General features: G+C 43.6%; 1 protein-coding gene across 4 annotated transcripts in view; it reads right to left on the bottom strand.

The window, feature by feature from the left end:
• EIF4E2 (eukaryotic translation initiation factor 4E family member 2) overlaps positions 1-8,038 on the bottom strand; it is an 18,271-nt gene extending 10,233 nt beyond the window's left edge. For 3 of the 4 annotated variants that reach the window (XR_008965384.1, XM_057367160.1, XM_057367159.1), the window contains exons 1-6: positions 7,955-8,038; positions 7,118-7,232; positions 5,893-6,027; positions 3,396-3,500; positions 431-583; positions 204-340 (exon numbers count right to left, since the gene is read on the bottom strand). Coding sequence is in view for 2 of the 4 variants with exons in the window: in XM_057367160.1 (XP_057223143.1) it covers positions 204-340; positions 431-583; positions 3,396-3,500; positions 5,893-6,027; positions 7,118-7,232; positions 7,955-7,974 (665 nt within the window). In the remaining 2 variants the exon portion in view is untranslated. The remainder of the gene's footprint in view (positions 1-203; positions 341-430; positions 584-3,395; positions 3,501-5,892; positions 6,028-7,117; positions 7,233-7,954) is intronic. The other variant, XR_008965385.1, reaches the window with a different exon arrangement.
• Between the last annotated feature and the right edge of the window lie 8,998 nt (positions 8,039-17,036).

Genomic DNA, 17,036 nt, shown 5'->3' with positions numbered 1-17,036 from the left:
GAGCCAAACACCCCTAACAATAGCACGATAACAACACAGGAATTTGGCTTTCAAAGCACACTGGCAACAACTGCAGCTGTTTGTACTTCAGTTTGCAGGAACAGCCCTAACGCACACGAGCACCTCTGCCAAGTCCTGCGCCGTGCACTGATCTGCTCGAGCACACATGCAACCTGCAGCACCCCCCTGGCCAGCACACGTACTTGATGCTATCGGTGTGGGTTTTGTATTCCATGATGGTGTTGGGAGGTAGGTTGAGCACTCTTCGTAACGTGTCGCGTATCCGGGCTGTCGTGGCCTGGTCGCTGGCTGTCTTGTTCCATATGGAGATGATGTCCTCCTGTGGAATTGCAGGGAGGGAGGGGTAAGCACGGGGCACTTTTGGCAGCCCTGCACATGGAAGCACGTGCCAGTTCTCAAAAGCACTCACCTGGAATCGGACAGAGACGACGGCCCCACAGATTTCTTCCCCCACCATGAACTGCTCTCCCAACATGGCCAGAATAAGATTCTCCCAGCACCGTGACGCTAAGCCCTTCCGCAGACGGATAATCCATTTACCACCATTTTTGTTGGCATCATCCTAAGAAGAGGGGAAATAAATTGATTTGTTTTCTCCCAGCTATTTTTCTRCCACCTACGAGACAGCAGAGCTACAACAGGAGCAAATATTGATTGGGTGGGGCAAGGGAGGTATTTTCAAGCAAAAGCATTTTATATCACTTCTCCCCTACACATGCAGAGACAGAGAAAAACCATTTACTTTGAATACAAAATACTTGAAACAATGGCCCTCAGCCTTCCAGACAAAGCACTATSCTCTGAAGACTTGAGTTCTAGTGTTTTGACACCAGGCTACCAATCTGCGCAAACAGACCCAGAGGCAAGRACCTTAAAACTATTTCTAAACCTGAGACTGATTCACCATTTGTCTAATCCCCTGTATATGTAGCTCTGCTTGTAAAACAAGATCCCTGTAAAACAGGAGAAAACCCTTATCATAGAGCACGGAAAGCAAGGAAAGAGTTTGCAAAGTRGTATTTTAAAAGCAACTGAAAAACTGATAAACAATTTCCTTCCACATTTCCAGTTGTGCTAACACAGAAAAGACCACTCTGTTGTCTGTGAAATACTGACATTATCACACATCATACAGCTGAATGTTTGCTCCAGACTGTGGTGACCCAGGGAAACAAYCAAAATGARGGGAGAGAGTAAAAGAAAAAAWTTATGCTAAGCACCCAGTCTGTCACTTGAATATTGTGACTCTGTATCTTAATGCTGACAAAGAGCTGGAACCTGYTACAGCCTCCCCTGCTCCTCAGAAAGCTGAGCTATGTCAAAGAGCAGCTCCTCCTCTGTGCAGAACACTGTGGCATTCTCTGGTACAACACTGTAGCTGGGAAAYCTTACAAGGTGAGAGGGGAACAAATTCYATCCAAAGGCAAAGATAGAGAGGTAGGAACAAGTCAAAAAGGTGGCAGTTAGGATGGGTAAGGGAAGACAAGTCTAGGACAGAAACAGAACGAAGGATGACTCAGAGGGGACTGCACAAAACAGGACATCCCTCTCCAAATCACCAGCAATCCCCTCTGCCAAGCTGGGACACACCTTAAAGATGCCAGGCAAGGCAGCCCAACSCTTCTTAATGAAATAAAGTTAATTTTATTTTAGCCTTAAAGTTTCTCTAGGACTCAGACAAAACTAAACATTTGGGTACCCTATGAGACACAGCAAGTGCTAATGAAGCAATCCTGAGGAAACGTAGAAGGGCCTGCATAACAGCAGCATTCACCTGACTCCTGCTTTTCAGGGATGTGCTAAAGCCTGGACTGAAAGGGGAAGGCATCAGCTCCAGACAAACCGCAAAGCATGACAGGAGTCATCCAAATCAACACAAGTTCTAGGAATGTGGCAGACTTCTGTGAGAAGCAAAACTACTTTCTGTTTAATGTCTTTGTTCCTCAAGTTGTGAACATCATAGCCTTTAGACTGGGAGTTTGGTTTCACTCTTCAAACTTTCCACAATGACTAATGGGCATCARAAGAGACAGTGGCATTGCTAAAAATATCTCGAAGGTGGCTCAAGCAGGTTCAAGGCTACAGAGAGAGCAGTGATTGRGAGGCAGATGCTGTATCACATGCTTTATGGTTGTTAGTTTTCTTTCAGGTTAAACAAGCTTCAGTTCAGTCAAGCATTTGATTGTCCCTTACCAGAATAATAATGAACTGCAGCCCAGTAAATCACCAGGGAATATTATGCTTAGTGCTTCTGACTTTACCAGAAAAGGCACAGATGGATGCAGAAAAAGATCAGAACTACACATATGTGCCTACAAGAATGATGGTAACTAAGGTCTGGTTTGGAAGAGAAAGAAGCATAAACAAAGCCCTACAAAGYATGCAGCAATGGAAGGCCAGAAGTGAGATCTCAGGTCCTCTTCTACAAATATAAGTAGTAAGTAGGGCCAAAAGCAAAAATACCAAAGAATCTCTCCACTTCCATCTTAGAAGGGCTACCGGGAAATGCTTTATAGAAATTCTGGTATCATTAACTTGGGGACTCTCTGGTGGTTGACACATTGTCTGAGGAACTTGCTCRCCAGGAGTGCAAAGAGAGGTAAACGTTTTATATAAATTGTATTTGCAGTAACTGGCTATAAAACACCTTGCTTAAAATAATTGCCAACGAGGGTCACATATAAATTTCTCAGGACCAAGCAGTATAATTAGGTACTTCAGAGCAACATATAAAATCCTCATATTGTAAATGCTATTGGTCATTGCTGGAAGCAGGCCAGGAACTAGACGAATGATTTGCTGGGAAAAGATTTTTTTAAAATTCTTTGAACAGATTTGGATAGAAATAGAAGCAAACTAAAGTGCCTTGGGAAAAAAAAAAAAAAGGCAAATAAAAGGCTAAATTGTTTTTCCATTTCCAGCTCTATGTATAGGCTTTTAACCATATGCACCTCTGCCTTCCTTGACTGAAAAAGGAGGGTTGGTTTTTATAAGCTTTGTTGAATTCCACTTAGAGAGGTCCAGTCCTTCCAGAGAAAAGCCCTGCACTGCTGTCACTGGAGGCAGCTATAAGGGGCAAGTGCCTATACTGGGAGGCACAGACTTAGCTGGGGCACCCCCTCCATTGGCAAGGGCAGCTCAACAACTTTTATGGGGTGCAGCCAGCAACTTCATCTTCCCTCTCTGGCAGCAGGACCATTAGGTTACATGGGACAGAGTTCTGAGGACAAGTTTACAGGAAACCCAGAAGATAGGATGTCACCCAAGAAAATCCAACGGAATGCCATTTAATAGCAAGAGTCCCTTCACTGTAGAGGGTTCCCTCCAAAGTATTGTGGGAAAACATCAAGGCAGAAATGAGAGCTCCAACTCACCTCCCACATGGGTTTGATGCCCTCTTTGAAAAGATGGAAGTCACTGTGGCCTGTCAGGTCCCCAGGACGTACCATGTGACTGTAAAACCGCCAGAACTGTTCCACCTGCAACAACATGAACCACACAATGAGGCTGCTCAAACTGCCCAGAGTCAAGATTCCTACAGAAACAGGCTTYCATTTTTACACCAGCTCTCCAAGCCACCTTCCCCTCTCCTGTTCTACTCTCTAGTCACAGAGGTGTTGATTAGGCAACACAAAAGGCAGCAGAAGGATCAGAGCTTGGGTACCTTTTTCTGACTGCCTTCATTACCAGCTGACCACTTGAAATATTCAACAGGTGCCTCTATAGTCTCTTAGTGTTCATCTGAAGAAATCTGTGCTAAGGGAACAGCTGCTCTGCAKAACAGTACCAAACATATCTTGTAAATCCTACTGCCCAAACTTTCAATCACTGGGTATGTGTCAAATACATCAGCTACAGCCAAGCCTCTCYACTCTGCATAACCACTGCTCTCTGTGACCATGGAAACTGTAGGAGCCTCCTAATGAAACATTTTTGGTATTTGCTTTAATGTATCCAGATTTTAAGGCAAAATACATATTCTGGTGCTAGTTTAAGATCAGAAGGCACTATTCAGAGCTTTTATTTAAAYACCTCTTACTTCCTTTTACAATCTGCCATGGTATACTTGCACCACTTCACCTAGACCAGCTCCATTCTGGCACCCCTGTGTCTACTTGAGACAATCTGACCGTAGGCAAGGAACTTAGCTTTTATGGTTCTTAAAAACAGCATATTTATCCTCTCAGAATCTCTGGATGAGAAAGGATAGATCTTTAAAACAAAACAAGGCAGTAGAAGGGATCACACTAATTTCCACATTTTAAGAAGACTCTGCTCAGTAAAACAATAGCTATTAGACAGACCAGCAGCACAGCTGGAAGGGTCAGACACCACTCCAAGTACTTTACCAGAGTCCTTAATGACTTGGTCAGCACTTGGAATTCTGCTCCAATCTGTGACCTCTGCCATCCAAGCTGGAATTTGCTTTTACAGTCAATAAAATTATGAACCAAGACTGAGGAAGGGTCAGAAGCAATCTATTTTTGTCAGGCACATTCTGAACATCCGTGGGGAAATCACACTCCCAAAGTGAGGGAATGTGCCCTCTAGTGGTTCACATTTCACAGATTTAAGATCTTTCCATTGAAAAGCCAAGAATAAATGTGAATCCAGACTTAGCCCAGACAATTCTTTCTGAAGTCTGCTCTTCATTCTCTTTAAACAGAATTTGGACCCAAACACATTATCTGATATGCTGGCCAGTCCCTCTCCAGCCTAACAGAACTGCAGCACTTCCAGCCTACAACAGCCCCCCCCAAATTCTCTGTAGCCAAGAGCAGATAACAGAATATGCAACATGACATTTTTCCTCTAAGGAGCTAAAAATCAATGTTAAGTCTACACTGATTTAACAGACTCTGCAAAGTTATTGCCAGATCATCAAGTGGCAGCCCCATTTTTTATCCCCTGAACTGAAAATACTTGCTCACACAGGATAATAGGAGTGGTAACTACCCACAACAACAGGCTCTTCTTCCCACTCTTATCTTGTGTGGAGACAGAAACACAACCCAGCTGGTTGGAGAGGCATATTTTTATGCAGCCTCCAGAAAGAAGAAAGGTGTATTTTTATAAATTCWCAAATTACAGAGCATATGTACTGGTGGGCAAAATTAACAGTTTTAAGAGACCCTGAAAAAAAAAAAAAAAAAACGGGCAAATACCAGATTGAAAAGAAAAAGGAAGAGAACAGCCAAAATACTTCCTGGACTTTAGAATGGTTATGRGGACTCATTCTGCTCATGTATCTCAGGCTCTTCAGGGTGGTTTTACACTGCCAGCACCATACAACAACTCAACACTGCCTTTCCAGGACAACACACAAGTTTATYCCAGGAATAAGCAACCACAGAGCGGAAGGAAAGAGGAAAAGCAATTTGCCTTTTAATKAACTTGATTGCAACACCAAACTGCACCTTATCCATCACTTCCAGACAGAAAAGAGGCCATCATGCTTGCAAATACAGCATGCCAGATGCTAATTCAAACACAGTATTTGTAGTGGGAATATGGGTGGAGGGCAGTATGAGGGGGACTGTATAGAAAAGGAACAGAAAAGCTGTTSCTTTCTTCTCCTGCTGACCTGTCCACTCCTGCTCTAGCCATAACTGAACTATGTGGCTGCTCTTGTTGTTTTTCTATTATTATTCCAGCTACCACCACRCACAGAGGTCCAGCACAGGGCAGAGGAAAACTGCTGAAGACACATCTCCTGCTACAGGAAATTGAAGAGCTCATTTGCCTGAGCAAATCACTCACTACCCTCTGCTCCTGCCAACACGAGCAAGGCCTGTGTGAGCACAGAGCCAGCACACAGGAACTGAGCCATGCTGTGCCCAAGTGACACAGGGACAGCAGGGGAGTACTCACGGAGGCAAAGGTGCCAATCTGTTTGATGTTCTGTTCATAACTCTGGGAGCTGGTGGGCCGCCCGGGGGTCCGTCGGGAGTACCAGAAGGTGTAATTATACTGCAAGGGGTGCTCAGCTGGCCCCGGAACCACAGCCTGCAGAACAGAAAAGCTTGTTTACCCCYTGGATGCTCATCTAAAAAGGCAAGGGGAAAATTAAGTTTACAAAACCATCAGAGGCATCATTACYGATTTTTTTTTCAGTCTGTAACTGTGCCTGTCTCAAAGAGAAAAAGACCAACTAAAAAGGGCAATGTGAAACCTTTAACTTTTTCAAATTAAGGAAAAAAAAAATAAAAAGACACTCTCCTCCTCTGGGAAGGATAAACCCCAATTATAATGAATCATGATTCAAAAGCAATTAAAACTCTTTGGTGACACCAACTGCCCTAAGCAACCAACACCCATTGCTCTGGGAGGATTAATCTCAGAACTTGTTATGTCAGCTTTGGCAGAACCCATCGCCAGCAGTGRGCAGAGATCACTTTTCAATTTCCAAAACACTGATTTCTGATTAAAAAGACTTCTAATGAGCACAAATGAGGCTAATGAGAGCTCATTACCCAGGAGTCAAAACTTAGAAAAAGCCAATCAAAGGCTTTATCTTGTGTCACTCAATACTGTTACAAAAGTTACCAGGGCTTATATCTCTACTTTCCTCYTGACTATGGCAAGTTTACAAGAGTTGCATTACTCCAGAGGGAGAAGTTTTCCTAATCATAAGATTAAAAAAAAAACCACCCAAACCAGGACAGATATATGCCTTATGCCTTCTTGACCAGACTAYACTACACACATCTTAAAAGTTAATTCAACAGTAGCACAAACACTTCCTGCTAAACCACCTTCAAGCCACCATTGCCCTAGAAGATTGGGACTCTTTCTCTATGAGCTCTTCCAGATTTGTTTTCTGAGGAAAATAAAGCTTTATTTCTMATTTCCATTCAAAAGCCTGGCAGGGTACTAGCTGTATTAGTTAAGGYAACATTCACTCCTCAGATTACAGACCTCCAAAAGTTACAGCAAATTCTTGAAATCAAACACAGTCCATCCTCACTGCAGCAGTAACAGTGCACTGAGACCACAGCCCTCCAAGACATATTTTCCTTATCCCTGAACTGAGGRCTGGCTCCCTAGCACTGCCACAACACACCCTGGCAGTGGATTGCAGATACCAGCACCATACCTTCCTCTTGGTAGTRCTCTGTGGTTTCTCACGATCATTCTTTTCCTTCTCACTGTCTTTCTGTGTGTTATTTTCCTCATTCTGGTCATGGTCTCCACTGTCATCATCTTTCAATCTGGTAAAGAAAATAGCAAAGAGAGCCATTACACAGGTGAGAAGGTTCATACCGAGCCCAGGCAGTCTCTGCTACAAAGCTCCTCCGTGGTACGGGGGCCACCGAAGCTTGGATAACCCACACAGTAAAAACTACTTCCACTTTCACGCCCATCACAGGCATCTTGGGCATACACTTTTAAGCGTAAATGAACAACGAAACAGCTTTCTGRAACAAACTCAAGCAGTCTGTGCCAGATGCTGATCTGCCACAGGATACCCCAAGTACTTGTTAGGGTTCCCTGCTACTCAGGAGGCCAACATAAAGACCTGTCACTGCAATTCTGCTGACTCTCTCCCACTCTGCTCCCCACGCCCCCCAGCACAGCAGGGGCAGCGCTTGGGGCGAGCAAACACCGCGCCAGCACCCAGCACCCCACAGGTCTCCCCGCCYGCCCCATTCCCTGCCAAGCGCCGGSAAAGACGAGACCAGCRGGGCCACGAGGCGGCCCGCATGTCCCCGGTGCGGGACTGCCGCCGGCCCATCGCCCACACCCCTCGGTCCCGCGTTCCCTCGGGGCCGGGCCGGGCCCCGGCTGCASGGACGGGGTTGTGCGTGGCCCCGTGACTCATCGCGTCTCGCCCGCCCGGCGCCGGGGCAGCGGCGGGAGGCGCCGCCGGGGCTCGGGGTCGTGCAGGTCCCGCACCGGGGGTCGCTCGGGGAGGCTCGGGGCTGACACTCACGCGTCGAATTTGTTGTTCATCGTCGCTCGCTGCCGCCGCCACCCCCGTCCGCCTCAGCGACTTCCGCCCTACTGAGTCCGCCCGCGAAACTCTTCCGCCGCTTCCGGCAGCGCGGCCACAGCCGCTCGCGTTTCCCCCCGGAGCCTCCAACACGGCGCACGGCGGGCGCTGCCGGGGCCGCCATCTTGGGTGTGGCGCGGCTGGMGCCGGGGCCGCCATCTTGGGTGTGGCGCGGCTGGCGCCGGGGCCTGAGCGGAGAATTAGAAATTATTTCTAAATTAACTTGGCTCCGGAAGATACAGTTTGCGGATTTAGACAGTTGCTCTTCAAAGGGTTTGTGCAACTTGCCTTCTGTGACGTGAGGGAACCCCAGCTCGACGGCCTCCCCATCCCTCTTTCTTTCATGGGCAGTGAGGGATGGCACAGAAAGTGGGAAAAATGTCCCAGCAAAGATCCTGCAGCTCCTGGAGTAAGTGATAACGGACACTTCATAGGGGATAAAGGCGATAGTCCCTCTTCCAGCATCTCCGTGCACTTTATGAATCTGTTCCCAGGTTACTCCACGAGCACAGAATCKTCTCATAGTGCTTTGTAAATCTCTGACCAATAATTTCTGCTATCTGGCAGAGTAGTAAATGGATTTCTGAGCGTCATAGTTTCTGTTTCTCCATCAGTTTTTGATGTGGAAAGAATCAGAAAATTAATTGCCCATGTAATCCAGGTACTCATGCAAAGCAAGCAAAGCAAAAAAAAAAACAACATACTAATCTCATAATATTATAACTGYATAACACAGTCTACATAAAACTTACTTATTTATGCTAAACGACTTAKATCTCTCAACAGTCTGTTGACCAAGAACATGAAAAAATGGTGTTTAGTGTATGTAAGGCACTACAATTCCTCTTTTCTGCAGTGTGTGAGTGTATTCATCCTTGCAAAGCACAGAAATGTGATGCTGGTATTCCTGTGTTACTGTTTCAAAGAAAAGGCAGTGAGTGTCTCAGCAATATCCCTGAAATCGCCCAAGTATGGCAGAACAGGGAAAAGGGCCCCCCAAGTCCTGGGCTAAATATCCTTACCATCCTGTTGTCCTGCATTCACAGCCTTGGAAGATATAAAAACTTATTTAGAAATGAGTAGTAGCAGAAATAGTTTAAAAACTCATAAAGRATTTCCAGGTTGGGAACCAATGGGACCCCTAAATGGGATCTTTGTGCTTAGAAGACCAGCAGTTCACCAAAATAYCTCAGAAAGGATGTTACACAAATCACTATGGAGGGCTGTTCATACAAAGATCCTTTTCACAGAATCAAAAACTAATGACTTAAATTGCCACAATATCAGTCACTCTCTTGAAATTACCCAGTGCAAGAGCCAAGTAATTATTATGGGGTGAGAAACAGGGTCACAGTCTGCTATCTCCTACTTAATAGCTTATTTAGAAATTATTAGGCACTCTCAAAGATTGATTTTAGGGCACCAGAGGGTGCAGGAATTACAGTTATCAAACTTTTAAAATAAGAACACCATTAAACCCCACTGAAGTAGAGGCTTCACACTGATCAAAACCCCTGACTTGGATTTTTATTTGGTCAAAGACATCTTCCCCCAAAGCCACGTAAGTTTTATCTATGGGGAAGAAAGACCACCCACATGAGGTTGGATTAAAAGTATTCTGCTGATATGTAACCATGTATATAAAGGTTGCTAGGAAGAGATCTGTGGTCACTTCGCTCTGAATGTAGGGAGCCTGTCATGCTTTGCCTGCAGAGAGGAGACAGGCAGTGAGATTTAGGGCTGTTTTAACAGCRTAGCAAATTTCCAGCAGCAGATCTGTTTTTCATCACAAGCTCCATACTGAGTTGGTGGAGCTGGTAAGACAGCAGCCTGGTTGTTCTGCTGAAAAAAATATGATCGTGCTGAAGAGGAGGAGAGCACACAGTAAGTTTTCTTTCAGTCTAGAGTGGAACAACATCACTCTCTTTATGTTTTAGGTTGAATTCAAAGAAAGAAATAGCTCAACAGTCTTTCAGGAAGAAGAGGAGAGGAAGAAGGAGAGCAGCTGGAAATACTGTAACTACAAGCATTTGAAATATGTAGCAGCTGCCTAAGAGACAATTACTAGTTACCTTTAGCATCTCATTCAGGCATCCAGCAATGAGTTCCTGTGGCTGTGCAGGCACCCAGCTCTTCTGGTGGTGCCTGATCTCAGCCTTGGTGAGAGTTCATAGATCTGCAGGTGTGTCACTACCAGCAGCCTTCTCATCAACAAAGGGCTGCAGGGCCTCAGCACTGATGGGAGTGTCCTGGAGCTGCATCTGGAAATAGGAGCAAAGGAACACTGAAAATCTCAGCYTCACAGGACATTTAAAGCCTGAATGTTCACAGCTGAGCTGTGCCTAACTATTGCAATGRTCCAAATTTGTTACTTGTCTGACCGTAGGAAATGAATGACCACTTAATTATTTTTAAAATTATCTTGTAGGGGARTGTATGAAGGATGACCATTACCATGCTAGTGGATCACCTGCTCTCCACTAGCAGCTTTCAGATTTGGCAGATTTAAATGCCCTTGAGTACAATTTTTCTAAGTTAATTCTTTCCTAAATGACCTGTTCCTTCCTAAATTTGAAGTCAATGCTTGTCTGTAGTTCTCAAAACCACATTCATGTTAGCTTGTCCTGGTTTTTCTGGATGGTTCTTCTGCCATCAGAACTTGGCCACTATTTCTTTAGCAGGATGAGAAAAGAAAAAAAGAAAAAAAGGAAAAAGAAAAATAGAACATATTTTCTGCTTCTGAATATTCCAAATGTTTCTAGCCTCCTTTGTGTCTGAAATTGCTCATTCTCAAGTCAGACCTGTGACCTTAGATTTTGGCACCTGTGACTCCTGACATCTGGCGCACCCACTACAAGGAAACATTTCTGGATGTGGAAATGAGGAAGACTTACAATGTTCTAGGCTCCAGTGTGAAAGCATCAGCTATGTAAAACTCTCATCAAGCACACTGCAGAAACTGCAACTTCCAGCAGAAAAAGCAGGGCTGGAAAGAAGGAGGATGAGTCTATGTCATGAGCACATAGAGATCTAGATCTCACCTCTTTCCCTGACAAAGAGCTCAGTGAAGCAACAAGCTTTGTCCCAGACTCAGGCTTCCAGGATTTTTTTCTCTAGTCCTAGCTTTCTCAGCATCATCAGCCTGAATCATCTCTGTGGCTTCCAGACATTCCCACTGGCAAAGAGGATGCCTGCAGCAAAATGGAGAGGGACTGGGCAGAAAACTGGGACTGGTGCAACCCTTGGCATTGGCCAAGGAAGGGGTGGCAGAAATTTCGTACTGCTGTCAAGAAAAAAAAAGAAGCTGGAATCATGTTTCACTATTAGAATCTTAAAAGGCTTTCACTGTTACTAATGCATTGCATTATTATTTATGGGTCATTATTCATGTGTCTGCAGCACGTGTAGCCATCAGTGCAGCAACTGTGACATGTCACCCAGAAATATTTTAGCAGGATTCCTCTATTCAYGTTGCCCACCAGAGGTGATTGATGGACACTGCAAAATCATAAATAYTGGTTTTATTATCTTTCCCTGTTTATTTTGTTTTCCAATCACACAGGCTTTTCAGTGTATCAGTRCTTGCACAAGGACCAGCCTCCACCGTTAAAGCAGGAATTATAGCTGTAATTAGCAGGCGCAGCCATTAGATGGTAATGTTCACTCACTGCTGTGCTGGACGAGCTGGTGATGCCGGTGGGGCAGACTTTTCAATCAGTCATTGATCTGGAGTTTCTCTTTGGAGATGTGTTGAGTACCCTGAACAGTCTGGGAAGTATTTAACTCCTACATATCCTTCTGATTGCCAGTGGAGTTTGGGTTTTCAGTAGTACTGCAATTAAGACTCTGGAAACTATAAATTAGAAACCAGTTTTAAATTCTTTGACCTGGGTAGTTGAGAAAGACCTAATTGCACAAAGGGAGGGAAGACAAGATAGCATTACCTTGAGCAAAGATTTGTGATTTCAGATAGGAGCAGCATCAGCTAGCCTGTGTGGGACAGGCAGTAAGGATTTATTTCTAATGATATGTTTCAGAGATTTTAAAGTATAGAGTAGAGGGATGAATAAAGATTGAGTCTGCATAATATACATATTTATGTAACTATATATATAAGTGTGACTGAAGCCAGGGAGGAGCCAAAAGGTGCTTTTACATTCTAGTCAAGGATACGTTAGGAGTCTACAGCTGAAATATTCATGAAACTATAAAAAGCACCAATACCTTCASAAGTGTTTCATGGTGAGTTTAGAAGTCCAGTGTCCACAGCTTGTTAAGGAGAGAAGTGTCAGTCTTGGAGGCAGCTTCCTTTAGGCATTCTGGATGCTCAGGCATATCAGAGAGATCCAGATACAGAGAAAGACAAAAACACACACAAAAAGTTGACTTTTAGAAAACATTGCGGTTCTCGTGTCTCTTCTCACCCAGCTGTGACCTGCTAGCCTGAGAGCCCACAACCCCCAGATCCACCCTTCTACAGACATTAGCCACGTTGGAGCACTTGGACAGCCAAGGAATAACCCATGTCTAGTCCCAGGCAAAGATCTGGGCAGCAGTGGAGCTTGTCCTTCCACCATGCTCAGAGTGAGCAGGAGAATGGGTCAAGTGAACACAGATGGGTGCCTTTTCAGCTCACACAGTGAAAAAAAAGGCTGGTATTCTGCTCAGGACATTAACTTAGACTTTAAAGACCTGATTTGATTCCCCACAATGCTACAGATCTCCTCTGGGATCCTRGTCAAGCTTCTTCATGTAGTTTCAAGTTACAGTCAGTCTGCAATCTACCTGTGAGCAAGCTGCCTTGAAAACAAAGAGTGCCATCCCCTCATTTTCTCTTTCACCAGGGTTGGATCCAGCAACACAGAGCAATAAAGGGCCTGGATTCGCTTGGCTGATCTGGTGGAAAGCCTTTCAGTTTTAGTTGCAGTGATGGTTTTCAGCAGGCTCAGCACTGTGAGCACACTCACCTGCTGGCTGCTGCCTCACTGAGCAGAGTGAGAACATGGCCAAGGACAAAAGCGGGCAGGACCACCCCTTTTGGCAGACTCACTGATCATTTTAGCTGCAGCAYGGAGCCCTGGGCTGCTGCTGTCACAAATACATTCCCAGTTAACCACTSCAGTGACAGTAAACAGAGAACTACCCTGTACAGAAATTATATTACACTCTCTGATGATTGTTTCCTTCTAATGCATTAAAACATCCTCAGCTAATGCCCTAATAAGATTTTGCAGGTATAAAGTGTACGGATGGCTCAGGAATGGAGAGACATAATAATGGGAGAACTTTATGGAAGATTAAAAACAAATCTAATGAATTTGTTATTCCTCAGAAACATTGTGAAGACAATGAAGCATTGCAAAATACTTCTCAAGAGCCCCAGAGTTGCTAGTACTGTTTTTTCCCCCAAATAAAACCTTTCTCTGAGAATCTTCGGCATCAGGAATCTGAAGGACATTCAGGCCGTCWGCCTCTGCACTGGTGAAGGAAGATATTCCTCTGATCCCGTGTTGCAGATGTATGTTAATCATGGGAGTTTCCCCTCTCTCTGTGAATGTGCAATTTGTCAATGCTGTTGTCTCATCAGGACCACCCTGGGAGAAGCCTGAGGAACTGGTTGTGCTCACAGCACAGTTGCAGAGATATTGTGCTCTCCAKTTACCTTACACTGGTTTGTTGCATGCCTGGCTCCTCTGCTTTCATCCTGACTCTCAGGAAAGGAAGAAAGAGTGGGATTTTTTTTTTGCCAAGGTACAAGGCAGCAAGATAAAGCTAAGGGGACTGGGTGAACTCATGCTTCTCAATAAATCAGGTGTGTTTGTCAGCTCGCAGAGAGTAGGAATTTCCAACTGGATGCAGTTTTTCAAATGTTTACCTTTGTGCTGACCTTGGTGTGTTCTCTGAGAAAGCACAATCCAAGCAGCTTTGCATGTGACCTCATTAGTCTCCCATCTTTTCTGAAATAAGTCAAAATATGGAGCAGTGCCCAGTGCAAAGTGGTCGTTGTGGTTTCTGTTCCTGCCAAAAAGAGGCCGTGGAGAGCCCAGACCAGGTTGTCTTTGTCATATTGCAGAGCTGGGCTTGCCTTTAATCTTCAGGCAAGAGAAGGGTGAGTTTAGAGTACAGCCAACATTACAACATATACAGTMATCAACTCCAGATGACTTCAGCAAACAATAGTTTGCAGAATCTCCGACTTTCCAAACMAAATAAATGTGAAGAGCAGTACAAAATAGTATTATCTTACAAGTTTCTGTCTTTTTACATCTGAACAAAGTACCCTGTSTCATAGGCAGTGTTAAAAAGTGTTTTGAATGACAGCAAAAGATCAAGCTGGAGGATTTTCAGTGGCAGATGTTTCCTTTAGAGATCTACTGATCTGCTGAATTCAGACTTAATTCGATTTTCTTATATCAGGGAAAGATTTAGGACAAGTTTAAGGAGTCCCRTTACTCTTCCACTGTCCTCCCATGCCATCCTGCAGGACAGAACCCTTGGTGACCCCAGAAAATGCAGCAGTTGTGTGCTACTTCTTTAACAAAGAATGTGCAAAACATGCAAGCTCCTGACAAGTGAAAACCTTCTTGTGAAGATCCCAACATATTGAAGTATCCAAGACACATTTTTGCTGTAAGATCTACTACTTAATTTTATCAAGAGATATGTTTTGACACCATGATAGTGGTTCAGTTTCAGGACACTGACTAGCAGCATTTAGAAATACATGGCTAAAGCACCATTAGGAAACATCCAAAACACCTAAACAGTGTGACTATAAAAAAAAAAAAAAAACAAACAAAAAAAAACCCTTGCCTGTATTTTTCTAGGACATGCACATCCTCTATGGCATGTTGATTTCTTTCCCTGGGAACTGTCTTCCTCGTTAGAGAATCATTCAGTTCTGGGTAATGATTTCTCCTCTCCCAGGGTGATACGGCCCCTCTTCCAGATGATATGACTTTCCCTCTAAAGGTCTTCATGTTTTTTGCAAAATAACCATATTTGCATTAGAGAAAAGACAACATAAGAAACACTCCTGATTGTCTGACTCAAGGTGGTGGTTTGTGTCTTTGAAGACAAAATACTCACCTTGTTGATTGCAAAAGTTGCCAGTCATTTTCCCCTGCTCTACGAGTTTGAGTATCCAGGACACTTCATGAAATCAAGAAGTCATCCATCTCCTTTTTTCTCGTTCTGGAGAAAATTCCTTACTCATAAGATCACACTAGAGAGCAACAGGTCTTAAGGAATAATGAGCTGGGGAAGAGTGRGACCTTCACTGAAATGTACCAGTGACTGTATGGGTTACAATCAAATATGACAAAATAAAGGTAAGTTGGTTGACATGATTTAGGCTGGTGGGTTTTTTTTTTAAGGAGAAAGACTTAAATAAATCCATATTTGGATTAATAATTCAAAAATATATTAATATATAAATCCAACATGGATTTCTTTGGAAGTTGAGTATTGCTAAATATCATACTACCTTATCTCTGTAACTTTTTTTGAACTTGGAAATCTCCCCATTAGCCTGCCTCTGCTTGCAGCAATAAACTAAAGGTTTTCAAATTGACTTAATTGTTCCCCGGGGGTGAAAATACTGCTTTCTTAACTGGCTTTTGGCTGAGTCACAAACATTCCATTTTCAATCCCTCTCAGGCTTAGAACGTTCCCCTAAATCTACTCTTTTTGCATGGGCTCTGGCAGWGACATTTGTTTTTGCAAGAGTAAGCTACAGATACAGCATTACTCCACATATAACACCCTTTATTTACATGGCATCTTTAGATTATTTTATCATTTATCTGCTAGCTACTTTAAATATCCAAGTTGTTTAACTTCCTGCAGATGTTGTGTTGGCTGTGGTGCTATCTGAAGCCAGCACTGCCTCTTTTCAGTGATGGGGAGAGGAGCTGGCTCAAGGGGCCTGGTCCCCTTTTYTCAGCACAACTCTGACACTGCTGTGAGGAAATTAAAACAGGAGCTGCTGAGTGCTCCCTTACCTTCTTGCTGCTCCCTGTCTGCCCTCAGTGCTCATAAAAAAAGCAGGACAAAAGCTGAACTTATTTTACTCCAGCAGTAGGAAAGAGGTTTTACTCCCTCTCACCATTTTGCTTCACTCCTTGTAATTTTTCTTTTCTGGAACCATCAGCAGGGCAGGGGCTGCTGAGATGAAATTTGTTTAATATATGACACTTTTCCACCAGTTATTTCTCACCTGGTGCTCTGTAGTCTCTCAGCTCCTGCTGAGACTTTCCCGTTTCCCTGAGGGGTGAATTGTAAAAGCTATTTGGAATKGAAATTTCATCTAAATTATTATTCCTCTCAGTACATGGAGGGAGAAAAAAWTTTAAATCCTTTTGCTTCAGCCTAAAAGATAGGGTTCATAGCTGCTGTGTTTTTTAAATTTGATTGCTTTATTTCCTGTGGATGTCTCTGAAGCAAGGATAAATCTATAGTGAAACCCACAATTTTTTATTCATTTCTATATGTTTCCACATGCATATGAAGCCATTGATTTGCTTCAGCTAATATGAGCTCTGTGAAATCACCTTAACAGGTAATTCTTACAGATTTATAGTGGCTCCTCAGAGCATCCTGGAGAATGACCCAGATAATTTAGGACTATTTTTCCTGTGTTTTAGTGCACCCACATTTGTCTATGCTTTATTTTATGAATTATTTTCTACATTGTGTCTTCATTTTTATGTTCAGCCAGACACATAAACCCCTTTTTTTTTCCCTCTAAGAGTTCTGCAAGGAGTTTAGAATAATTTTAAAATGTCACATTACAAAGCATGTTCTACTCTTCAACAATTCTTRTCACCAGTGAGGATGGCAAATCAAGTCAAGCCTAATGCTAGATCCCTTTGTACCATCCTTGTGAATATACCTTACCTCATTCAGGGGGTATCCAGATGTGGCTGTGAGTTTAATTTAGCTGGAAATGTTATTAGTGCTGTATTTCACAATTATAAATATCGTGGAAATACTGAAGATATAAAAGCAGTGAGCATATAAT

The sequence above is a fragment of the Malurus melanocephalus genome, unplaced genomic scaffold (genome assembly GCF_030028575.1).
Source record: "Malurus melanocephalus ecotype Western Australia unplaced genomic scaffold, MMel_1.1 scaffold_75, whole genome shotgun sequence".
NCBI classification, from domain to species: domain Eukaryota; kingdom Metazoa; phylum Chordata; class Aves; order Passeriformes; family Maluridae; genus Malurus; species Malurus melanocephalus.
The sequence above is the reverse complement of the archived record's forward strand: the minus strand, read 5'-3'. Positions and strand labels throughout refer to the sequence as shown.